The sequence below is a fragment of the Haemaphysalis longicornis genome, unplaced genomic scaffold, assembly GCF_048455015.1.
Source record: "Haemaphysalis longicornis isolate Haplotype H1 unplaced genomic scaffold, Haemaphysalis longicornis Haplotype H1 scaffold_20, whole genome shotgun sequence".
Classification (NCBI taxonomy): Eukaryota; Metazoa; Arthropoda; class Arachnida; order Ixodida; family Ixodidae; genus Haemaphysalis; species Haemaphysalis longicornis.
The window spans coordinates 954550-980982 of record NW_027526296.1 but is presented as its reverse complement, the minus strand read 5'-3'; the positions used below and the strand labels follow the sequence as shown (position 1 = coordinate 980982).

Genomic DNA, 26433 nt, shown 5'->3' with positions numbered 1-26433 from the left:
GGCGCACCCGCACTAGGATCTGGTATGGAAGGCAAACACTGAGAGTAAAGACCTGCCTGAAGGCGCAATCTTCTGTGTGCTTTATTGTTTCCCAGTGTACCTTCAAAACTCCTTAACTTCATTTTGCATATATGGCGGCTTCTACTTTAAGTTGCCAAGGGACCGATAACAGGCGTTTAGGGAGGACACTATATCAACGCCGTGACTGTGCTTTAATGGCCCAAAGCGCTTGTTTACCTTAAGAGTCAGGTTCGTGCCTTCTCCCATCCATTTCAATAACGTCGTTTCATCACGGCGAGCGGGCTCCACCCACGCACGCTACACGAGCGTGTGATGGATGCGATTATCTGACAGCCGCTTCAGCCGACTCCGCGGAAAAATCGGAGCTGGGGTACCTGATCAAACACAGCGCCGCCATGATGGCGCGTGCGTCGTCTGTGGGACTTGCTTTGAGCAAAGCTCGCAATATGGCGGTGATGATCGGTGCGGTGCTGGCGTCTTCGTGGCTTCTCCTGGGGAAGCTTGCCGGAGGATCACCGCTGGAGGACAAGTGCGGACCACAACCCAGTAGGACCTGCTTTTGGGGGCGCATTCTTCTCCGCTGGTCTAGCAACTCTAGCTACCGCTGCTACCTTTCTTAAGCAATTCCTAACAGAGTTAGGCGTGTTTGAACATCTGTTCGAATGATAGAAGGTTAGTTGAAAGAACGTGAAAGCCATTAATTTCATTGTGGTAGTTAAGCGCCAGTCAGTTTAATCATCAGCATCAGCCGAACGGCCTGGTATACGTAAAAAATATATCTCATCCCTGCTCGAGCAAGGCAGGCACTAAAGCCACTTTCTGGCACGCGAAGGTGAGCCCCAAAACTTCCTCACCCGTGCACTTACCGGTTTTACTTCCATAAGTCTATCTGACACTTAGGTGCGGAATTTCAAGGTCACTCAAGTCATGCAGTTGGTCCGCTTGAAAATGAGGGATACAGATGATTAGAGTATTTTAGAAGGACGCACTCGTGCGTGGCAGTTCGTAGTAAGCGATGACTATAAGAACACCCGTAGCATCCAGGTACCAATAAGTGTTGTGGGTTGTGTTACTATAAAGAACTGGGATACACGTTGATTGCTGACGCTTGCAGGAGCCTGGTGAGCTTTGTTGCTGTCCAACCGTCATATTGGATGTGTACTTTAAGGCTGATATTAACGCTACAACTTGACTAAAGGCCCACGTTTTTTTACATACATCGGATATGAGAGTTTTAGGGAGATCGGTCAGCGCTCACACGTCCTCAATTCTACTTGTTAGAAGCCCATGTGTCTTCCACTAACGTGAAATAGTAATTGCGTTTAACCCTGCAGGATGCGGAGGTTCAGAGAACCGCACTATAGGAATTAAATATAAGCCGCCCCTTCCCGGCAAAACTATATTGCTCACATAGTTGATAATCTATGATGCTGCCGTATCTCCTGCTGTGTTGAAACGCTTACTTTCATATTTTATTTCAATTTTCTTTAATTAATGCTGGCAGTCACCTCTATATGGACAAAGCGAGAGTGATAAGAAGTTTCGTACATCCACCGATGCAGTGCAGTGAGTAACTGCACTTTTCAGAGAAAAATCACAGGTCCAAACAGGTAAATAGACATAAGAATACTAACTGAGCCATACAAAGATGTCGGTCATCTATGTAAAATAAGGATGACGCAATAAAACAAGGGGAATGCATTCTGTCTTCGTTATTCTGAACAGTGTCTCACGGAATTTGAACCCTAAGCTAAATGGCCTAGTATTCCAGCTTTCCTTGGCAGCAAAAATAATTTCGTAATCTTTGTCGCCTTGCTTTTATTCGACATCAGGGTAGCGAAGTAAAAAGCTATGGGAACAATTTTGCATGTGTGTGGCCATCTTGACCTTACCTCAAATCAAATCAAATCAAATCAAATGAAGTTTATTATTTCAACAAAAGAATACAGGGGGTTATGTTTTACAGACAAGGGTCCCAAAGTCCAGGGACTGCGACGGGACCCTCGATAAGTAAATTCAACGAATTCAGTCAATATGCAGGGTAGCAGCGGAGGTGAATGCAAAAAATAAAACACTCTTTCGGTGCCCTAATAAACGCACAATTGCCTTTTTACAGGGTTGCATTCATATTCGACGTGCGCCCATTTCACATGCGCTATGCAAATAGCTGCACACCAACACAGGAAACGTATGCTTTGTTTTTGCATACCGAAAGGCTCCACTTGTTTCTTGCCTGATCGGACAGAGGTGCAATCACAAATAAAAAACAGCGTGGGCGAAAAGCCGCAGCTCTAAAGATAAAAAAGCAACAAGTAGTAAAAATTAATGGTGATAATAAAACAATAAAAGTAAACCTTTTTATTCTGAAACACTTTTGTGCAATGTAATTACTGCACATAACGTTTATCTTTCTTGCTTACCGTTCGCCTTTGAGATTGTTCAGCATCGTGATTCTATTGTGGCAGTAATTTTGACCACGTTGTGCACCGTGACACCCATAGTTGCGTGGAAAGCGTTTCATCGATGAATTATTTTATAATTTCGGTGATGCTTTCTGTTATTCTGAAACCCGTTCGCCATCCGCATGTTGTGCGCCCTTGACGTATAATGATAGTTATTTGTGATTTACCCTTTAAAAGCACCCACCAGATGTTCGTTACCAGATTTATATTGATACGAGGTTGGCTGTGTTTTTCTTGTTTGCAAGCGTGCCTTATCTAGATAGTTATCGATTGATAAACAAAGCTGAAATAGGACAGACCTATAGCAGGCGTAATTTGTCGCACCCTGGGGCGGACACAGGAATGCCTTATCTAGGTCATACTTTTCGTAATGAGGATACGTTCATTTCTGCGCAGACAAGCAAGAGATGATGTCCATGCTGACGGCAGCAGCCGACATGTTCATCGACTGCTACGATAACTACGACAAATACGGGGTGCCTTCGAAGTATCTGACGGCGGTGAGCGTCATTCCTTAGCCCTAATTAGTTCGTCATCATCGTCATACCGCCAGTGTTACGCTGTTGGGCTACTTGCAAAACAATTCTTGTCCGGTAGTGTTTCGTAGGTGTTCGTCAGGCGAAAAGCAGAGATGGTAGAAACTGAGCCTCTAAGCGCTGCCCAGAGTTCCCGTTGGAGAGCGATGAGGGGAAAAGAGTGAGTGCCGGAGTAATTACTCCTCATCCACTACCACCACCACAGCAACAACCATCATCATCATAATCATTATCTAATTCATAATCAACACCTGCAACTAGCGCCGCTTATGTACTAACAGGAGGAGGTCCACGTGTGAGGCGCCGTAATTAATGACTCATGAACTACGTAAAGAAATGTTACAGGAAAATTACAGGAATGTTACAGTTTCCTTTATGATGCCGAAATGGTGGAGAATCACTTCTCGCTACATTTAGAAAGCGTGTGAATGGTTATGTTGACGTCGCTTAAACCGGGCATTAATGAATAAGTCAATCCCATGACTGAGTCTTCACTGGCCAATGCTCATAGATTGGTATGCTGACGTCAAATCGAAAGTTGTGAATTTTTAAAGAACTACTTTAGGAAGCTGCCATTGTCATCAGGCAATCCCCCTGAGTGGGTATGCTGACGTCAAACACAAATGGATACCGGGGAGACGACGCCACCTTCTGTTTAAGGCCAGTGCAGACCGGGCACTTCCGGTTACGCGGACGCCGTGTAGTGGTTAGCTTTGAAGATTGCTGAAATCTTTTTGATGAACGGTTAAAAGGAACTGGCTATATGGTGTCTATGTTCTTTTGGCGTGGCTTCAAACGTTCCCATCCTGCGTTCGAGCCCCAGCAGGGTCACCTTTGTTTATTTCCGAACTTCTTAAATAAAAACAATTCTCCCTTAGATGAATTTTTGGCATTCGTTTTGTAAATAATGGTTGTTGGGTAATGTTTGAGTGGCCGTTTTATGTACGGGAGCCCATCACCACGTTTATGTAAAGATCTGCATCGCACTGAGTGCCCATCCCGTACTGACTTGGGAAGACAAGGTTGCTTAGTCTGCTGTGACCTTCTGACATGTGTCATATCCATTTGACAACCTGTTTGAGTGGGGATGTTGTCACCAAAATATTTGCCTTAACGTTAAAATAACCTCGTGCCAAGGAACGTCGAAGTCACTGTACGTAAACTACGTGTTCCGATTGACGTCTTCACATTTGAAAATGTAACGTCAGTGCTGACGTTGCTGAATCGACCTTGAGTTTCTGAAGGCGGCTACCGTTACTAGCCGATGTACCGTAACTGGCATATTGTTAAGTCGTCGCAGCCGATGGCACTTCGATCAAGGTTTTAGGGATGCATGCCGACAATGGGAATATTCATGACATGTCCCGAGGAGCCATTTTTTTTTCGCCAGAGAGCCAAGCAGTACTAAAACATTATGAAATTAACTAATCATGAGATATATGTTAGCGTGGCTGATAACGTGGCCGGACAATTCAACTTGCGCACGACCTTTTGTCGACCATTGTCGACAGTGCAAGAACATTTTTCAAGATGTTTTGTTGCTGGAGCTTGTAGCCCACTGGTCCACAGAGAATGCCAAGATCCTTTCGACTACAAAAGAAAGGGGGGGGGGGGCACACAAGCATCTGCATAAATGTCCTCAACTGGAGAAGCGAACGGGCAGTTAAGCCTGCTGTTTTGAGACAATTCTCAAGTGCATCTGGAATGCGTCAACGCACGAGGTGTCCGATATCTTTGCAAGGGCCCAAAGAAGGAAAGATGATCGCCGGTGATGCTGCTGACTGTGAAATAAGGTGGCACCATGACATACGCATTGTGCTGAAAGGTCTCCTAAAAAGTGGCAGCACTTTCTCAAGTTTTGTTCCAAGCAATGCACCAGAAAATAGATGAAGCAGTTGTCAACTCTACTGGCACACCGCTGAACGTGGAAAAGACAAAAATTCTCTTACTTCTTGGCTGAACCACAGCGTAGCATTATACATCGCTAAAAATAGAACGAGACACAAACTGATATACACAGTCTTGCAAGTGAGGTATAGTTCGAGTGGAGGTAGTTCAAGCAAATCCCAACCGCTAGATATTGTGGTGGGGGAGATATAAAAACCCATACAAAATCAGAGCGCTTCCACCTCGTAAAAAATATGCAATCGCAGCTGGCCCTCTGTTTGATTTCGCTATGTTGAATTATAGGGACAGCGGCCCCATCCCTACGTCACAGACTAAGGCCAGATACGATTGGTGGGTAGATGCAGTGACGTTTTGTTATAACGCACTAGGGCCAATCACAGCACAGGAGTGCGCCGCACACGTGGCCGCCGTGGAGCGGGCGTCAATGCACCAGGGGAGGGAGACGCCACGCGTGGCGAGGAGCATACAAGACTCGGGGCACGGCCGGACTCGACTCTCCTCCTCCCGCGCTGGAGAGAGGAGGGGAGAGAGGAGTCCGGCCGTGCTCCGGGAAAGTGGCGTCGGCGGCGGTGGAGAGGCGTCTATAGTTCATATCACAAGCTAGCTGCAGCACTGTGGAGGATACATTGTTGTCCCCCTCAGGGCGCCTAACTCACTGCGAAGGAAGCGACAAAAGGCGCCGGGGCCGTGCGGTGCCACTTGCCGAGAGGGGGGAAGGGAATGTCCTTTCAGGACACCCTTCACGGCGGATTAGGCGCCCTCAGTGGGCGCACTATTGATAACAATGTAGCCTCCACAGTGCTGCAGCTAGCTTGTGATATGAACTATAGTGGGGCAGTAACCGTACTCTACCCGTAGATGACCAAGCATCACCTCTGTACGCAAATGCGTTGCTAGGAAGATATTTTTGCAGGGGCAAGATAAGCCACCTTGTATCAAAATATGGAGGCAATAGGACCTTATTTCATTTTGCATATAAATTTTCCTGCGCCCTAAACACGCGGCGCTGAGTAAATTGTTGCCGCCGCCGTGAGAACCTGGGATCGACCCGTCGCGGTGGCTCCGTGGCTAAGGCATTGCGATGCTGAGCTCGAGGTGGCGGGTTCGGTTCCCGGCCGCGGCGGCCCCTTTTTTTAATGGAGGCGAAGAGCAAAAACCAACCGTGTGTACGAGATTTCGCCGCATGCTAAAGATCCATAGGTGGGCAAAACTAATCCGGTGGTCAAAATTATTCAGCGCAGGCGCGCCTCATGGCCTGCGTTGCGTCGGCGCGTTAAACCCTACAACCAATCAATCAACCTGGGATCCTATAGCCATATACAGTCCCACTGTAAAAAAATGCTTCAAACTTCGACTAATTAACGCTGGGATTGAGTAGTGCTGTCGCGTTGCACATCATGCTAAACTTTGGTCCATGCCAAATTTAGGTCAGTTTCTTTTTACGTTCAATTGCTAATCCAAAGCTCCCATACAGTGTTGAATGAAGAAATTTGCACATGTTTTCAGACAACATCAGCTTCGTGTTGCATCGGTGCGAATATGATCCAGAAAAAAAAAACGCTATACAAAATGTAGCTCGTATAAAATGCGCGCACACACAAAGACCCCAGTCGGAACTTCATGCCATATTGTACATCACTTTGGAGGGGAGGGAGCTAGTCAAGATGTTCGTACAGCCTTTTTTCCTTGCCTTCCTCATCTCAAAGGATGGTAATAAAGGAATTGTTTTTCGAACAGCTGGATTAAGGCACAAATGAATTAGACATATTGGCTATCGCTCGGCAAACTTGGTTTGACCGTGTCCAACCACGACGAAACGCTTGTGGTGAAAGGCGCGGCCGCGTCTGCTGTCATTACGTTACCAAATCAGCTACCGCAAACAGCAACAGTTATTTTCTGAAATTCGTTGCGGAAAGATGTTTATCAGTGTATCACTCAGGAAAGCTGCAGTTGGCGGTGAGACGAGTTTGTACCCTCAGGATGAAGCCGTAACTTGCTGTCAGTTTCATGTTTACGACAGTGGTGTGAGGTGTTGATTGGGCTCCTGCTGTGTTCTTTCTTTGCACAAAGTCGTGTCATGTTTCGTTCTTCTAAAGCGAAGCTTTCTATGCGTCCCTGATGGCGACCGGCCCCGTCACTAGAACAAGCGGCAGGAAAGTCAATTTTACACAGTGGGTTTCACGAAACGTTGGTGATGATGATGAGCGAATGCACATCAAACACCCCAAAAGAAAAAAAAACGTTTCCCGTGAACGGGATCGAGCCTGGCTCACTCGCGTTATGAAGCCGACGTCTTTCCGGTTGCGACATTTTGGACTTTGGACTTAGACTCTGAATAATGTTGCATGGGAAATGGCTTCGCGCTGTAACCAACTTTCTCTTAGGGTGAGTTCCATTTTACCGTTTAGACAGCTTCGTTGCCGTCTTCGCGGCAACGAAGCCAATTCGAACGAAGCAGTCAACGAAGACTGCTTCGAGAAGACAGCATCGAAAGTCAGCAACGATACAGGCTACCTTCCTGTCTGAACTAATAAGTGACGCCAGCGCCACCTTTTTGCGCATTAATGTTGAAACAGAAGCATTTGTTCCTTTATTTAAATATTTAGTGTAATTTACTACTGATGAAGATGAATTTGCCAAATTTATAAATCACGTAACGTTTGTAATAACGACGGTAATATGAGTTACGAAACTTGCGGCTTGCGCCGCAACTCAACATGTCTGCTACGACACTGTCGTCTGCGCTGGTGTTGCGTTTGCGACCGCGGCGCCGTTCCAATTTGATTCCTTTAGACGCCTAGTTTCGTCTAACTGCTTCGTAGACTGTCTACCAAGCTGTCCGCGAATTGGAACGCAGCACTAAAAAAAGGCGCTTTGATTTTTCACATGGGGGGACAAATATTTGATGTTTTGTGGCGTCGGTCATGCCCGTGGCTGAGTGAACATTATAATCATCATAATCATCATCATAATAATAATCATAATCACCACCATCGTCATCGTCATCGATTATTATTGTAATTAAAGATAGAAAAGCAGGGCTACTAGCGACAGAAAGTAACAAAATGTTGGATGATAAAAATAGTAATGAATCAATGAATGAGTCAATCAATCACTACAAGACTTGGGGTACAAGACACGTTCACTGACGTGTCCTTATACAGCAAATAGACCGGACATAAAAACAGCAAGGCACAAAAACATAACTTTTAGCCTGGGCAATATACACACTATATACCAAATTCAACTGCTCCTCTGGCGAAACGACAGCGATGGGGCAACGCAAAACTTTCCGAAACGATGTCAAACAACAAACAAACCAACCCAAAAGCGAGCGGTTACACCACCTTAATGTACACGTACGGTACTCATCGGGACGCTTCACTGCCCTGCGACTGGGCTCTCTAGTGCTTTACTGATACGGGCATTCCGTGGCTTTGCCTAGCGTTCAAACATCGTCGCCGTCAAACGGAGGGGTGCGTTTTCTCTCTTTTTTTGCACGTCCATGCACCCCTCTCCAGATCTAAACTGCTTCGATTGTGCTGCAATGGCGCAATCGGGTAGACATCGGTTTTATAATATGAGGGACCGAGGGTCGGTTCCGGCTATGGCAAGCGTTCTAATTTTTTGCTCATTTCACCTACAATCATCATCGATTATGATTGACGATGATTGATAGTGATATCCCTTTTTAGCGGGTTGATGACGTGTGTCATTCTACCAAAGAAAAAACTAATATACCTGTGTTTTTCGACCGGGCCGCCACGTGCGGAACGGAGGTCGGCGAAGACGCTGGGCGCGTGGGGTGTGGAGAGACGCCGGGAAGCGAGCAACGTTCTGTGCGCCTTGTGACGCCACTGCTCCTCGCGCATGCGCAGCACGGCTCTCCAGGAGCCACGCGAAACTGCTCAACCTCGGCCAGTGTAGCTCACGCCACAAAAATAAAAATAAAATAGAAAGAAAAATTCGAAAATGGCGAACCGTGTAATGCCCTGCATCTCCACAAAAATGAAGATTTGGCGGAAGTAGGAGTTTTAACCGTTACAATAGCGTAAATAAAAATTATTGGTAGGTCGGAAATTTCAAAAACGAGAAAATAAATCAAATAGAAAGAAAATTTCGAAAATGGCGAACCGTGTAACGCCCTGCATTTCCAATAAAAATGAAGATATGGCGGAAGTCAGAGTTTTAACCGTTACAAGAGTATAAATAGAAATTATTGATTGGTCGGAAATTTGAAAAACCAGAAAATAAATCAAATAGAACGAAAATAGCGAGAATGCTGAACTGTGTATTGCCCCACATTTGCACAAAAATGAAGATTTGGCGGAAGTAACACTTGTAATCGTTAACAATTTGCCCGACAGAATTAAAAAACAAAAAACCAAAACGATTGGCTGTAATGAACTCGCACTCTAGACAAGCGACATAAGAATGCTATGAATTTCTGCGGATTTTTTTTGTACTTCATCAGCGGCCGCACTCGGAGATGTACACGTCTCATTCCATACAACGAAGATACCGTTCAGAATTTGGCTATGTTGACATACATTTGAGTGCAGATTCTGGCAGGGTCCATGCTAAGCGAATTCTCCCAACTGCCCCCAAGTTCTGAAAGGTTTACTGTTTGCTAAATTTCACAAGAGATGTGAATTAAGTTTGCCATCAAAGAGCACCCAAAGGCCAGTGTTCATTGATTGATTGTAAGGTTTAACGCGCCGACGCAATGCAGGCGATGAGGCGCGCCGTAGTGGAGGGCTCCGGATTAATTTTGACCACCTGGGGATCTTTAGCGTGCGCCGAAATCTCGTACACACGGGCGTTTTTGCTTTTCGCCTCCATCAGAAAAGCGGCCGCCGCGGCCGGCAATCGAACCCGCGACCTCGTGCTCAGCAGCGCAACGCCTTAGCCACTGAGCCACCGCGGCGGGTTGGCCAGTGTTCAGGAGTGTTGTAAGCTGGGCTAGTTGGTACTTTTCCATGGCGGGTAACGGCGCGAAAACTTCAACCCCAGCGTCGCTTTTCGTGCGGGAGTACTGGTGGTCGAGGGCAGATGGAAGCTGGAACAATCAGCAACCACCACAAGCAGCCATTAATCGCAACGTAGACCCACATAACTTAAACAACCGAATATTACTAGGACATTTTATTGGACCTAGGCATTTTACAAAATGAGCTGAAGGGGTTAACGTATTAAGAACGGCTGAGGAGTAAACTATAAATGCAGAAGACAAAAAAAGAGCAAGGCTTGTTGGACCTTTCGACGCGTTGGACCTCTTGACGCGTTGTACCATTTGACACAAATTGGACCTTTTGTCTCGTTGTACCTCGTGACTCGGCTGTCACGTGACTATTGGACCTCTTGGCGCATTGACCTACTGAACAGAAGCGGGAGATAGTCACCCAGCATCCAAACCGGTTTTCGGCGGAGGAGACAAGTGAGAGCAGTCGCGCCCTTTTTCCCTAGTGTGTTTCTACCACGCATCGGGACGTTCCTTTTCCGCTAGCGCGTGCTCAAGGGTTGTACGGAGGGTCCTGACAACGCAGTCACGTTATGCTCAACGACTGACCTGCGAACAAATCTCGCTAAAAATGAGCAGTTTAGATCAGTTGCATTGTCTTAAGAAACTTTGTAGAAGTTTTTGACCAGTAATTCCTGTTTACTGTGGGGAAGGAAACAAAGAAAAATTTGGTCTTTTCATACGCCTGTCGACACCAAAAGGAGCGCCTCAGTGTTACTTTTGCAGTTGGACAGGCGCTAAGCCGGCTTCACCCAACCGCCTCGGTAGCGCAGTAGGCAGCGCGTCAGTCTCATAATCTGAAGGTCGTGAGTTCGAGCCTCACCCGGGGCAGGCGGTGTGCTTTTTTATTTCTATCTTTACTGACTATGCGGGCAGTATACCCTACTTGATACTTCGGCGTAATTCCCTATTTATTATTTTCTCAATTCAGTTGAATTTAATTTAGGCATTTAACTGAGGAGCTTTTCTGCAGCGGCTGGTTTTACGTACCACGGTTCAACTTTTCGCATCAGCGGCATAAATTTTATTAGCCTATGTCACCTCCATTTACATGTTTGGTATATATGTATAAACGTCAACCTAAAACCGTGGTGACGCAAGGCTGGGTTAAAATGTAGGCATGTAGGCATCACCAGCACTACCTGGCGGACTTATATCGAGTAACATTTTTTTAACCGTCGCGTTCCTTTTAAGGATCGTATAGATTCGTGCCCAACCCAACGGACATCTTCCACCACAAGAAAAGCCGCAGTAGCAGCGATAACGAAAATATCCTTCGGTAGTTCTTTCGACCAGCGCAACCGTAAACAATGCCCTCTCAGATTTATACCATGTGGTGCGACAAATTGGCTGGAATTGAGACGGGAAAGCAACAGTTTCCTCTCTAGGTAATAGTATTGAAAAAACTATGATGAAAAGCTCGTAGCCGACATGAGGAGGAACGCCAGCCGCATTTTCGTAAAAACCAACACATTGTTATTATAACAATTACGCAATTTAAACTGTAGCTAAAAGCGTCTTCACAACTAGAAAATCATACACTACGTCTAACTAAAGAACAAGTTAGCTTGTTACAACATTATTAGCCAAAAAGGTGGTACTGGCATCAGTTTCTAGGTCAGAAGGGATTCGAAAGATTTGTGGTTTCGTAGTGCCCTCGGCGATTGTCCGGCAGCAAACGATGCTTTATTCTCCGAGAAATTAAACAATTGAAGCCTCCATTTCACATCTCCCGCCGCATCGTGCGTTTCGTGATGTCGCTAATGACGTATCCAGGCCGCATTTATAAAACAAAGGTTCGTATTCCACTTTTTTCTCTCGTTACCATCTTGTGCGTCACGCGTTTAATTGTGCTTGCATTCTGTAATCGCGTAATCTGTAGCAAGATTCCGCAATGAATTAAATGATGGCAGTTGTCAGGTGGGACGGAGACGTATTATTGGTGATGCACACATCCGTGATAGGTGCCTCAAGATGGCTTCCAGTGATAAGAGCAGTAAGGCAGTTACTGATAGTATAGCTAAAGCTTACATCTACCAAGATTTAATCTCGCACCATTTGTCAGGTGGGTACTAATAACTTATCCTAGGTGACCAAACAATCGAATTCATAGGTAGCACGTACAGTGCGCAACACCCTTGTCTATAACACTGAGTTTAACTTGAACTGGCTATCTCTCAAAACTGCGGACTCAGACTTGTCACAAAAAACGTTGAGGTCAAAATATATAGTCAATACTTCAGAATGACACAATAGCTTTTTCAAATGTTTTTTGGCCGAGGCAAGATAAGGCTATTAGTACGAAACCTGTGATAAGGGTGTTGCCCTCTGTACGTGGATGCTGTAGGACTTTTTTCCCCTGTGCTACAACTGTTGGAATCAATTCTGTTATTTCAACATGCCCCTGCTACTGCATGGGCGTGACGGGCAGGTATACACAAGCTTAACTGCCGGCGTTAAGGAGGAGAAGCAGGAGCGGTGAAACTTTATTTTATGAGAAGAATAAAAGAGAGTTAGGGCCTGTGGCCCACCGCTGAGGTGCAGTCCCTATTCCGGGACTCCATTGGTCAAGGCCGCCGCTCTCGCCCGTCGAGCTATAGAGCCCTTTGAGACTCCAGCCCCGAGCAATTGAGCAGGGCTGCCTCCCATACCTCTATGCTGGGGGAAGGGTTGGGGGATAACGCAGGGTTGCCCTGGCATGCCCACACCATGTGGAAGGTGTCGGACACCTCCCCACACTGCAGACACCGCCCATCTGTTTTAGGGTCGAAATGCTTTGCTACTGCAGGGCACATAAATGTGTTCGTCTGCAGGCGCCGCAGTATTCGCTCATCGGCCTTGCTCAGACCCTTTGCAGGGGCTGGGTAAAGCCGGCGGTTATCGCAGTAATGTTTTACGATTTCTCTAAACCGCAGAAGTGGTTTGCTAATCTCCGAGCCGGGAGAGCAAGGGTGAGGCGCCCGGTGGGTAAGCGCTCGGGCAGACGCGTGCGCGGCTTCGTTACCTCTCAGAGCCTGATGCCCCGGAGACCACACAATTTCTTTAGGTGCGGGGTTTACGAACCACACAACTCGTTTCAAAACACTGAAGGCCAAGGGGTCAAGGTAGGTGTTAAACGGTCAGCATGATGGGCGATTCCATAGAGAGGATAGCGACTTCAACAACAACAACAACAAAAAGAAAAGACACGGTAGAAAATATACCCCACGTGCAAGTCTTTTGGTAATGGCATATGAATGTAGCCAATTGGACAACGTAAGCGCCGTTGTATTGTCACTACTTTCTCTGTTTTCCTTAATATATGGACTGATTGCTTACGGCTGTCTTTAAAAATTGCACGATTTATATTGGGAGAAAGGAATATTTTGAGTGAACCACACCGTATTTCGTTTTTGTGGGTACGTGGAACCACAAAATACTTTTAAACGCTTCAGCATTTTAACTAATCGAACCGGTTCGTGAACCGGCTGAGTACGTAATTCAGTCGAACCGGAACTGAAACGCAACGGAATGAATTCCCCCGAATCCGAACTGTAATTGTGCCGGTATATTTTTAGTTTAGGCCCCCCGGTATTTAGAGGTCTACTCGCTGGCCTCAGCCAACGGCGGAGCAGACACGAGTGAGCCGGACCGCTTCGTGCGACGGCGCACCGCAGCCGCACGCGGCCGCACTGCCGCCGGCGCTGCGGGAGTCAGTGCTCCATGGCGGCGCCCGCAACACGTGCTTTCGGCGCCACGTCATTTCCAGAGTAATTAATGGGACATTATTGCTTTTGAATTTACAACTGGTAAGAAGTACACAGGGATCCTTGGACTTTTAAGTTCCAAACTCCTAGTCAGTGGCGTAAGCACCACGGTTCACTGTGATCAGTCAACACAGTCGTTCACAATTCAAGCGTCGTGTTACTGACCACCGAAACAATCGGCAAGTGCCGCGGCTTGTCTTCAAGGGCGCTGGGTACGTGTCATAAAAAGCTCGTATGAACGTGTCTAAATGACTTGGTGCAGGTTCTGCCAGTGATCTGTGCCGAATACGACGGCTGCCTGTCATCTGTACCACAAGGCGAGGGTGACCGCCACGGCAAGATCGTCGACTGCATCGTGGACAAAGTCAAGGCCAGATTGGTATGCGAGCGGAGTGTAGTTTTCTGAAAAAGAAAATTTCGAGCATAGTCGAGCATATCCATTATTGATGCATACACGCAGCCGTTTTTGGACCTGAAAAGGTCGCTTTTTGCGAACCTTGGGCTGAAGTGATGCGTGCACTCATCAGAGAAGCGCTTTTATTCCGAGGCCCTGGTACTTCCAAGCCGGGAGGGCGCTAAGTAGGACACAACCGTCATCGATTCACGGTGACGTGGTTTCCAACGCATTATAATAAACCTTTGCGGCGAATGTGAACTTTTCCGAGGTCGAGAATGCACATTTGCGAAGTACTCTAAACAGCTAAGCGTTTGCAGTCGTTATTTCACAGCGGTCACCACATCAACAGCGAAAGATGCATGAAAATGCCTGTCCTTCAACACGGCTCAGAATGTGTAGTAGAACATAATATGGGAATGATTGGCAGGCCTTAAAAGAACCTCACGACAATTTTCTCAACTTCTTTTTTTTTTTTTCAAAATCTGGAACGCTCGCAGAACGTAGAGTCAACAAGCACCTTCAGTACCGCCACAAAGCCCCACAATCAATATTACCGTTCTACGCCTATCAAATAACTTAGGAACTCGTCCGAAAGATTTTTCGCTCTTTCTTGATCTGGTCATTGTTTGCCCGCGCGAGTGCATAGGTTGGCAAATGCGAAATAACTCACTCAAACTCGATCCCATTTTTTTCCATTACGCTTTACTCATCAAACTAATCAAAACGCTCGTCTGTACTTAAAATCACCCGCACTTACTCATCACATACTCATTTGTAATCGTACTCACTTGTACACAAACTCATTCGTCCTCACGAGTGCTCGTACTTAATCTGGAGTCATTCGTACTTAATCTTTACGCGTTCACCTGTACTCGTACTCAATTTGTACTCACTCGTACTCAACTCAACTGTACTCACTTGTCCTCGTACTCAATCTGCACTAACTACAAATCATCTGTACTCCATTGTACTGAATCTGTACCCACAAGTGCTCGTATTCAAAAGTGTTTCCGCTAATTTGTTCCCGCTATCAACCACTCGCATTAAAACGCGGCTCTATGACTATGGGTTCGACGAAGCCAGAGCCAGAGAACGCTTCCAGCCCGTAGCAATTGGTTCTCCCGGTTCTCTCCCAACCATTTTGCCTAACTGAAACAGGCGAAAGTATTTCTAGTTACCAATTCTGAAGACCGAGAAAGAGTGGCTCCAGCGTGCGTTGTGCATGCTAGTACCCATCACGCCCCTCCTTCCGAACAATTTGAACGAAGAAAGTGCAGTGAAGACGCCCATGTTTGCCTGGGCTTTCACTATGGCAATTCCGTGACGAGCGGTTGCCGAGAGCGGCAACACCGCAGAAGAGGGAGAAGAGGGAGCCGCAGTTTTCCCCCTAAAGCGTGAACCGCATGGAGCGTTTTCTGCTCGCGAAAACGCGCCGCGCAAGCCACAGGCGCGCTGCCGCTGCCGCGGAGCCACCCGCACGCTGCGCGCGGCGCGGCAGGCGGCGGAAACATGGCGGCGGCTTCGGCCGCGAAGTGGCGTCGGGAGCTCGAGCGACCGCTTCTGAGCGCTCTCTAAAATGCCGCTCAAGACACGCACGAAGTTGCTTGAGCGGTAAAGGAGCTTATAACGTGGGTAAAAACGGTACTATAAAACATCATCCGCGCCGCTACTGAATGCGCCCAAGGAATATCTGCCGGGGTGGTAAGCCTAAAGATCCCCGGCGGAGCCAGCCGGCTGTCTGGAGTGCTTTGAAACCGCCGCCATGAGGCGCGCGCCTCCCCATTGGCGCAAGTCGCCAGGCTCCTCCCACTGATGCGCGCGACGCGCGTCAAAATCTAGCGAAGGCAGATGCTGCCGCGGGCGCGGAATCGTCGACGCGGGCGTCGAAAAAACGCACGCGCAACGCCGACGCGCGCAAATCGCGTGAAAAAACGCTCCATGCGGTTCACGCTTAACACCTCATTTTACCTTCCTTTAAGCGGGATTCACACGACGGAGAACCCCTCTCTTTTTGGCCCGCGGGAGCCGCTCACGTGACCGGTTTTAGGCTCCGCCCCTCGGTGGGGATCGCCCGCGGATGCTCCGGGAAAGAAAATGCCACCGCATGTTTTCGCTCGGCGGCGGCGGCCCTCCGTAGGGAATGGAACCAGTTTTTTGGCACACAGGGCGAGGCTCGCGGGGAGGAAGCGAACCTCGCCCTCGCTTCCTCCGCGCTGTCGTCTGCTAGTCACTCCGGGCAGCTCCGCACGTGTGGATACGCCACCAAGACGGCAAATCCGGTCACGTGGTGTTGACGTCACATATCCCTCCGCCTCCGTGAGAGGGTTTCTCCGTCGTGTGAATCCCGCTTTAAGGGGGGCCGTGAAAGGCATGAGACTCGTGCACGCACGTCACGACTGGAGTGCGTGATTAAAGTCACAAGTTTGTGCTTAAGTACAGTACTCATGCCTACTACTCGCGAGTGCATGTACTCGCGAGTACAGTAATGGTGAGTGCATGAACTCGTATATGAGTATACGAGTATATGAGTACAACGAGTACATGAGTACAGTACTTGAGAGTACATATACTCACGTCAGTGCCCCCTCGTCATCGCACTCACTTTTTTCTTGGTCTGTACTCACTCATCATCGTACTCACCTTTTAGTGCACAGCACTTAAGCGCCCCCTCCTGCGGTTCCGCGGAGCCATCGTCCCTGAGGGGACACCGAAGACAGAAAAGGTAGAACGAGCAGGAAAGCGGAGGAGGAAAGTATGGCGAAAGTGCCGGTATGCCGAGGGCGGAGGCGATGTGTCGAGACGGCGCGACTGGATTGGATTGGACAAGCTTTATTGGTGCCTGCAGTGCGCGTGCGCGCGCGCAGACTGAGCCTACGTCGTTCTCGGGGCAGGTGCCCGGCGTGGATTCCCGTTTGCCGTTGTCGGTTCGCGGGGCTCCTGCCTGGCCAGTGCCTCAAGGGCCTGCTGGACTCCCCCAAAGTTGTTTTTCTTGGTTTTCGCTCTTCGTCGCGGCTTTCAGTCGCGGTGGTACGCTTACTGACTTTGCTTCGCTGGGGTTCTCGGTACAGTCCAACAGCATGTGCGTGAAGGTTGCCGTCTCCCGGCGGCCCGGCGCCCACTTGTCGCTCTGGTATGTCTCGGGGTACATCCTGTTTAGTAACCCTGGACTGGGTAGGGTGTCCGTCTGCAGTTGTCGGAACAAAACAGCCTGGGCTATGTTCAGCCCTTTACAGGGAGGTGGGAGAACCCGCAGTCTGAAGGACTTCGTCATCTCGTTGTAGTTCACCATTCGGTCTTTGGTGCTGAACCACAGCGGTCGACAGCCGCTGCGGTCGCGGTCGGTTAGTTCTCACGCCGCGGCGTGTGCCGTCTCGTTGTGGTTCTCATTTCTCTCCGACGCATCTCCTGCGTGCGTCGGAAACCACTTGATGCGGACGTTCTTGTCCAGGCATATTTTCCGGCGGCGAACTTCGAGATAACCGAGAGAACGAAGAGGCTACTGAAAATAGAGGGAGAAAGAAAGCGGAGGATGAGAGTACGGCGAAGTCGTCCGCGATCACGTGCTACGAGACAACGCCAGAGTATATCGCGCGCCGTCGTGAGTACGCTGATGCGGCGCTTAAATCGTGAGACGCAGCAGGTATCCGCAGTCACCCAGAAGGCTGCAGTTCGCCTTGCGCACAAATTTCGAATCAGGGAGTATTGTAATGGTCAGCCATTTTTTTTTTTGCTTGGCTCTGCACTCACTCATGCCCGTTTAGTGCAAGTGAGTACAAATGAGTGTGCTCATGAGTGAGTACGCCGATATATGCTCGAGTGACGTCGCTCGGACTATATTGCAGCAGGCTGGATTCCTTTCAGTTGCAGAAATAAACGAATTCGATAGCTACCGTGAAGAAAATATCAACTAAAGCAAAAGCAGAAAAACTAGAAAACATTCCTGCCGCGACGAGCAAGTCACGCTGCGCCGCCCTGAGCTGACGATAACTATAGTTTTCGCAGTGCCTACAGGCATGAAAGAAAGAGTGAAGGCATTTATCGTCGGTGTTGCAGGGTCAGTTTAACAGCGCCCCGCCGCCATGTGGCTAGGCGTTCACGGGTATTTGAAGAAATTAACGCAGTATTTTCTGTGCGTTATAGTGTCTAACTAGCTTGTCACAGGGGTCTGAAGAGGTGTGAGCAGTGCGATGATGATTTCCTTTTCCTCGGTTGGGAGCGAAACTCACGCATCAGGTACTCGAGTATACGTGCTTGCGGCAATGAAAAACTAGCTTTGAAATTGTTCACTGTTGTGTATTTTGACTCCTCATGTAAGATTGCATTCTGTCATGCACTTAGATTGGGAGTATTGCGCTCCTCACGCTTGACACGTACATATTTTTCTCTTGTTTCAGTCGGAAGTAAGCGATCTACCCCATCCCCCTGATCTCGTCAGCGAAAACCTGTTCGTAAGTTTGCAGCACGCCACTCTATCACTACTGCTTGGCCTAGTCTTTTGCACCCACACATATTTCTGGCTTACACACACAGAGTTCACTACGTTGGGTCTTATAGCCTTGGCGTTGGCACAATACGATTATCTTCAGCTTGATTTTTAGTATGTATTATACATATAGTCCCAGCATTGCAGCATAAGTGCCAGGAGACCGTGCAGCGTGCAGCACCGCATGGAGTGCGTTACTATTGTAGCCTCGCAACCAGTGCAAAACTACAGAATACTTTCCACAGATGCTGCAGGCTACGCAGAAAACAAACCGTGTGTGTGAGAGTGTAAAAATAAAGAGAAATAGCTCTACATTTTAAGCTTGCGTCATGCGGAAGCAAAGGAAAAAAGGAGTACCAGTTCTGATCTGACAACTATTGTTCCCTGCGAAAATTTTTGTGAAAACATTTTTTCATGAACGCGAAAACTAGTTCAGTTGACTCATTGACGGCTATCCATATAAGTATATATTGGAAATTTGGATAAGAGCATATATTGGAATATATACTGAAAAGCGCAGATTCAGCACGATCGAACCGAAAGAAATAAAGGAAAGCGCTGTCACACTTTATTATTTCCTGTAACGATAGGCGCGCAGTGTCAGCGTCTGTAAAAAAAAATATTAAGAAAAAGCGCATTTATACACTCTGTCGTTGTGATTCTGATACGTAAACAGGTTAGCACAGTTTCATCCGGTGTAAAGCCCCCAAAACAGCCATACTCTGAGGCTGTAGTTGAGGGCTTGTATATACAGGGTGTCCCAGATATCATGCAAGATTTAAAAAATGAGTAATGGCGTAACTGGACGAAAACCTAGTGCATAATGCTTGCAGCACTGTGGAGAAGCGGGAAGGATTTTTTCGTTAATAAGACTTAACTAATTAATTGTAATTAATTATCTCACTCGATAAGTAGTGTCCTAATCACTAAAGTGTCAATGGGGCACTTGTAGGAAACCACGAGGGGCATCTAACTGCGCTATTTTCAGCGACGAACTAATTGCGCACACGTTTGTTCTGACTGATAAAGAAAACCCGCGAAATATGAAAAATATACGGCACCTCCGCGCGCACCGTAAAGTATATAATGCCTTCCACAGCCGCAGGCAAACGCATCTTCGAAGAGCTAGGTTACCCTTCAGCAAGATCCTCGAGGAGCAACACCCCGATCCCTAGGTGCATTCGAGAGAAATTCCTAGTGGCCCCCGTGCCCCGAAACGTACATCCTGTCAACAACGAGGGCAGACGCAAAGCGAGAACAGTAGCGCTCCACAAACAAATCAAGCAAAAAACATTAGAGCAAGCTTCGTTAGCGCCGCGGAGTACAGCAATGGGAAGACCTTTGCCGTCGTTGTGGTCGACACCAGCGGCAAGATTTCTAACAGCGCTTCCATTCGCACTTCAGACCCCCAAGTCACCGAGCAAGTCGTCATCGCCCTTGCCCTGCTAGACGGTCGTGGGTCTGAGATCTACAGTGATTCCAAAACGGCAGTCAGGGCTTTTCAGAATGGCCGCATAGCTGAGCAAGCTGCTCGCCTTCTTAGCGTTTGGCGTACAGATGCTCTCACGCATCATTCAATTCTCTGGTTTCCCGCTCATGTAGGATCTGTCGCGGGTGCTCCCCCGAACCTCAATGAGTCTGTTCACGAGGCTGCGCGTGGCCTCACTGACCGCGCTTCCTCTGTAAGGAGAGCTGACTCCCCTTCCCCTCCACAGGGACGCTCCCGCTACTTATAACGAGGTCACAGAATTCTTCTAATGTCTATAAGGGTCTTTCCACCCCCTCACCCCAAGTTGAATAGGGCGCAAGCCGTTTCCCTTAGACTATTGTATACAGACCGGCACATATCCGTGTCTGGCAGTTCTACACGAAGTTTACCCCGACGTATAACGCGACGACGCCTGCCCGTCCTGCGGACAGACCTCTACTCTAGCTCACATGCTCTGGGAGTGCGGGTCCGCTTACCCCAAGTTCAGCAAGGAGGAGTGGGACTCTCTTCTGCGTAGCCCCGCTCTATACGCCTCGAGCGCGGCCTGTAGGGGCGCCACTGAAATCCCCCTAGCGGCCCGTTTCGAAAGCAGGCTCGGGAGTCTCCGGCCCGTTCCGCCCTGTCGCCGTTGCTTTTTGGCTCGTTCAAGACAGCGATTTACCGATTGTCCGCGTTCTAAATACCGAATAACGGGGAGCAGGCACTCTGTTTGCAAGCGTGGTGTGTTCACGAGAGTATAAACGTTTATGACGCGATCTTAGTGAGATCTATATGAGCGCCGGGCGTGTGTCACAGGCTCACAGGCCGGCGTCCCGAAGCCAGCATTTGCATACAGCTGACTGCAATTCAGCTGCCCTGAAATTTAGTGGCAGTGTCTCCGTATGCGGCCATACACACTATGATGTAAACCGACTTTGTGCACTTACAAAATCCAGCGGAGCCCTCATACCTGACAGCACGTAAGTTACGCCTGCCAATATCACATATCAGATATTGATCAGTACCATGAACAAGCCAATGCGGCATAAATTTCACAAACATTGTACCAAAGAAGTACGATGGATAACACAAAATTACACCCCGGAGTCAGCACACGACGACAAATTTAATGATGGGTCGTCTTGTCCCGAGGTGAGCGCTCGCAAAGATTCATCTGTTACATTTATCCTCCACGAGAAGCGCGAAGATCGGCCTATAGAGTAATCCGCGTCCGTGACCAAACTCTTCTTCGAAACATCGTCATATGACACAGGGAGACTGCAGAATCTAGCATAAACCGAAATCAGAGACCCTTATCAGATACGACACTCTTCCAACGAGCCCGTGTGTACGAGATTTCGGCGCATGTTAAGGATATCCAGGTGGTCCAAATTAATCCGGAGCCCTCCACTACGGCGTGCCTCATCATCTCCGTTGCGTCAGCGCGTTAAACCCTGCAATCAATCAATCAACTCTTCCAACGACACCTCGTATCGCTTGTGAACTGCCTACCCTGTATTCTTCAAAAAATGCGTCCGCCGAGAGATCAGCCGTTCGTTGATGGCGAAAAACAAACGAAAAGTGAACACGCAGCTTGTGTGTGTGATTACTAAAACGTTCAGTCGTTGATTTCGCTCCGCATTTGTAAACAAGGATAGTTGAGCGTCCTCCTCCTCACCCCCCCCCCCCCCATGTCTAGCGAAATAGTGCATTTGGCACCTAGTTGGTCTGGTGAATACTACCTTGCTCAAACAAACGTATTTAGCATTTCAGAAGCTGCACTCGGTTTTTTTTTCATTCCCGTACGACTATTCTATTTATTCCTGACTTGCAGACCATTCATTTTCGCCTGGTTTCATTAACATATGCCTTGGTTATTACTATAACGCATGAGTGGGCACATATCTGACAATGCACAGCCTTTGGGTGTACTTAACATTTTCGCGTGGCTTATATTCCCATAAAAGGCACAAGTTTTTGTCAGCTGTTGGGTTATCACATCCCCGAAACATATTTTTCTACGACGTACATATTCGAAGCAAAGCCGCATTTGTTGTCTGCGCTGCAAAACGAACCAACCTCTTACAGTGCCAATATCAGGTCTAAACGAGGCGACAATAAATAGAATTCACTTGTGCTGACGTGTTCGAAGGTGACAGCGGTGATATGCTGCTGCCGTCGCCGACGCCCGCAAGAGCGGCCAAGACGCGCGCAGAACCGCCTCCCCGGGTAGCTCTTGTTGGCGTTAGAGCGCTCTACTAAGACGCAGCTGTTTTTTTAAGTGCCCTAAACATGCAGTTAGCTTACAGACGTCACCATAACAAGTTGTTTAGTGCGCGGAAAGGCAAAGAGAAGCGAAAGAGAACCAAAACACTGCATGACCACCTATCAGCCACCCAGCGCTAATCCCGCTAACGCCGCGGAGAAGCGGCGGCAGGCGGCGCAGCGATCGCGAATCTCGAGGCGTATACAAGCAAATCCTGGCAGTCCGGCGTGCCCGCGACCGTACCTCCGGTACGGTCGCGGGCACGTAGGACAAGCCGTGTACGTCGTAGGACTAGCCGTGTACGCGACGAGCTCGCGTCGTCGCCGGACCTCCAATAAAGTTCTTTCACTCACTCACTCCCTCAAACAGGCTGCCTTTGAGTTATCCGTATGAAATAAACAAAAGAAAGAACGAAGAAATCCAGACCGAGTTTGTGCCTTATCTGCACACGCGCCCCGCGAATCTTGCTGTTGCTGCTCTTTCCATGCATGCCATTATCAAGGTGATGCGCTGTCTCTTCGGGCGGATGACAGGCGGAGCAGTTGCTTTCAATCAGCTTAGTTGGGGACGCTGCTTTACAATGCACGCGGAAGCGCTTTTCTTTATCAGTCAGAATAAATGAGTACGCAATTCGTTCGTCGCTGAAAATACCGCAGCTAGATGCCTCTCGTGGGTGCCTACAAGTGCCTCATTGATACTTCAGTGATTAGAACAGTAATTCTCGAGTTAAATAATTAATTACAATTAATTAGTTAAGCGTCATTGACAAAAATTACTGCCCGCTTCTCCACAGTACTGCAAACACTATGCACTAGGTTTTCTTCGAGTAACGCCATTGCTATTTTTTACATCTTGCTCTTTTTTAAATTTTGGTGCAGGGGGGCGGGGGGGGGGTGGGGAGGGGGGTTAAGGTGTTAGGAATCAGAAGCTCCGCCGGAACTTCGCAGCCTTTTTTTTTAAAGCAGAAAAAATGACTAAGATATTGTTTGGGCACACGGTCTTCCTTTCTTCTATTTTCTGCTCTGAGATATCGATTTGCCACATTCATTCCTTCTATGTGCACCGAGTTACGCACGAAAATGAGCTGTCCATCGACAGATCGCGGTAAGAACAGCAAAGGCCGTAAAGTATTCGAATTAGTTTACGTACTAATTATGCAATCCGTTTTTAAGAGAACGTTTTTTTTTTTGTGCGTACATGCCGCCTTTCATGCTTCTGAGCTATAAAGAGATAAGGGTCAATGGGCCGAATTCAGTAAGCACAGGCTACAAAGTTTTGTCCTATTAAGCAAAGTCTCATATGCGAAGTCAAGCATGCGTAACGCATATACTAAGTAAGGCAGTATATTAGTTAAGCAAGTGCGAAATCGTTTACACGCATGACAGGTATCACACGAAAGGACTGGGTGAGAGCGATCATTAGATGTGAACAACAGATTTAAATTTGCAATTTATTGTTGAATCAATCGGTGTGGGGAAAGAAACAGTACAGACAGGGTTAGAGTAGTAGTAGTAAAGTCCTTTATTGGGATGGGACGGCCGGTTGGCCAAAGGGGTTGGGAGTGTGTACATCAAGCACTTGGGGAGCAGTTATTGCCATTTTTGCAAATTGTCTATCATCCGTGCCTGCAATTTTCTTTTCTGTTTACTTTTTTTGAAACAATTCTTACACAAGTACTGCCTCGGGTGAAAAAGCTTAAGCAAAACAAACGCCTGACGAAGACATGGCACCCTTAAAAGGCAGAGCGGTACAAAGCAAACAACATAGCAAATAAGTAAACAATAGGTACACCAGGACAATTGTTCTGAGATAACAAGCGCGTTTGGCAAACACAATTCAAGCTCCTTAAACAATATTCATTTGCATCAGGAAGCTGGATACAGAGAAAACATTTTCAAAGATGTATAAATGACTGCAGGCAACATAACTAAACAGAAGGAAATACACAATGTTCAATATTCTGTTGTAGTTACAAATGAAACAACAAAATATTTTTAGTTTCCGAAGAAAAAGAATAAAATTTTCGTACAGTGCTAACGCCCACAACAACACTTGCTACTCAGGAGGAAGAAAAATGTTTTTTTTTGTTTAGTTTTTAACGCACGCAGCGAGATAGTAGTTTGAAGTGGACCAGATGTTGTAGTGTACTGATTAAATACGTCTGATATTGGTGAAGCCCACAGTTGGTCCCCGTAAGCTGTCCTAACGAAAGCTTTTGTTATCAGTTTGCTTCGCAATTCACAGGCACTTGTCTTATAGCGATATTTCATACTGAATATATCTCTGCTTGCTTTGTATTGGCGATAAATTTCTAATGCCAACCTACACTGTCGTAATTTGCATACCTGTAAAACTCTGCACTTAGTAAGGCATACGACTTTCGCATATATTCCTGTGGAAAAGCGCAAATTCGGAAATATGTCATTTTATAAAGGTACCACTTTGACGTTCCGTGTGTTGGCGGCATCTTGCAGGGCTGCAGTTTCCGGAGACCCACGGTGCCCATCACCAACAGGAAGAGTTTCTTCACTTGCGTCCACTGGTACCAGATCGCAGTGTCCATCGACTAATTCGCTAAAAGCCCTTCCGGGACAGGAATTGGTTTGCTTCCTGCAATTGTTTCTCAATTTCGATGTCATAGCAGCAAATAATAAACGAATTGGAAGTCGTGCAGCATATGCTTCGGGCTCAATTTGTGCCGAGACAATTCGCGCCGAGGAGGAGGAGAAGGAGGAGGAGGAGGAGGAGGAGGAGGAGGAGGAGGAGGAATAACATTATTGTTTGCCCAGGATGGGGTCAGGGGGGGGGGGGTGGGTAGGTTGTAAGTTCCCCCCCCCCCCCCCCCTCCCCTCTTCAGCCATCGGCCAGGAGCCCCTGCTCCTTGGCGGCGGCCTCGGCCATCCGGACAGCACAAGACTGAGACTCGCCGTCCGAGCTGAGCAGTGTCGTCTCCCACTGCTCCGGTGTAGTTACCATTCTTGTTTTATCTGTGGTGGTGATGGCAGGGCCGAGAGAGTCACCAAGGCAGTTCACGCATATTAGTCATTTTGTAGAATGAATGAATGAAACAAATCTTTATTAAAACAACAGTAGAGTGACATTGGCTGAGATGTTGGCGCATAGTAGGTAAGCCGAAAGCACGGCGGCGCGAGACGACTGTAACAAAGGCCAAAACAAAAAGCATGAGCCATTGTGGTCATCACCTTTACAGGTGAATAACTAGTGAAGTTTTTAACCCTAGACAGAGAGGTGACACAGAATTTTGGTGAAAGGTATGAGAAAAGTTTACTTCTCTTGAGCGTTGACGGCAGTAATGTGTCAGAAACACACATGCACACGCCCACACACTTTTATTTTGAATCTTGATTGATTGATTGTGGGGGTTTAACGCGCCGACGCAACGCAGGCGATGAGGCGCGCCGTAGTGGAGGGCTCCGGATTAATTTCGACCACCTGGGGATCTTTATCGTGCGCCGAAATCTCGTACACACGGGCGTTTTTGCTTTTCGCCTCCATCAGAAAAGCTGCCGCCGCGGCCGGGAATCGAACCCGCGACCTCGTGCTCAGTAGCGCAACGCCTTAGCCACTGAGCCACCGCGGCGGGTTTATTTTGAATCTACTGATCTTTTAAATCGTGCCTATTCATAGTCAACAGAGTAAATAGATTATGATATTCAACCGTAGAGGCGTATAAACCTGAATTCTGAGACATGTTTTCATCTAGCAAGTGGCGCTTATTACGGTGTAAGCCTTAGGTGTCTCATCAAACGCAAAAAAGTGAACGTTGACGTTTTCAGCGGCAACACGAACGGCGGCACGAGACTAATTGATAGGGTTTAACGCGCCGACGCAACGCAGGCGATGATCCGCGCCGTAGTGGGGGGCTCCGGATAAATTATGCCTTCCTGGGGATCTTTACGTACGCCGAAATCGCGTACACACGGGCGTTTTTGCTTTTTGCCTCCACCAGAAAAGCGGCCGGCATGGCCGGGAATCGAGCTCGCGTCCTCGTGCTCAGTAGCGCGACGCCGTAGCCACTGAGCCACCGCGGCGGGTGAACGGCACGAAACTATCGGCCCCGCTGAAAAGAGAAAATAAAAAAAAAATTACACCATCTTCCCGTAGG

At 47.8% G+C, this 26433-nt stretch overlaps 1 protein-coding gene and 1 non-coding gene across 2 annotated transcripts; both read left to right on the top strand.

The window, feature by feature from the left end:
* The first annotated feature begins 419 nt into the window (after positions 1-419).
* On the top strand, positions 420-24973 carry LOC144172254 (uncharacterized). Its single transcript, XM_077701013.1, has 5 exons — positions 420-567; positions 2880-2983; positions 13956-14072; positions 18485-18538; positions 24782-24973. The coding sequence occupies exons 1-5, from the start codon at positions 420-422 to the stop codon at positions 24875-24877; spliced, it is 519 nt and encodes a 172-aa protein (XP_077557139.1). The 3' UTR covers positions 24878-24973.
* On the top strand, positions 10706-10778 carry Trnam-cau (transfer RNA methionine (anticodon CAU)). Its single transcript has one exon. It is a non-coding gene; the product is annotated as a tRNA-Met (tRNA).
* Positions 24974-26433: the final 1460 nt, after the last annotated feature.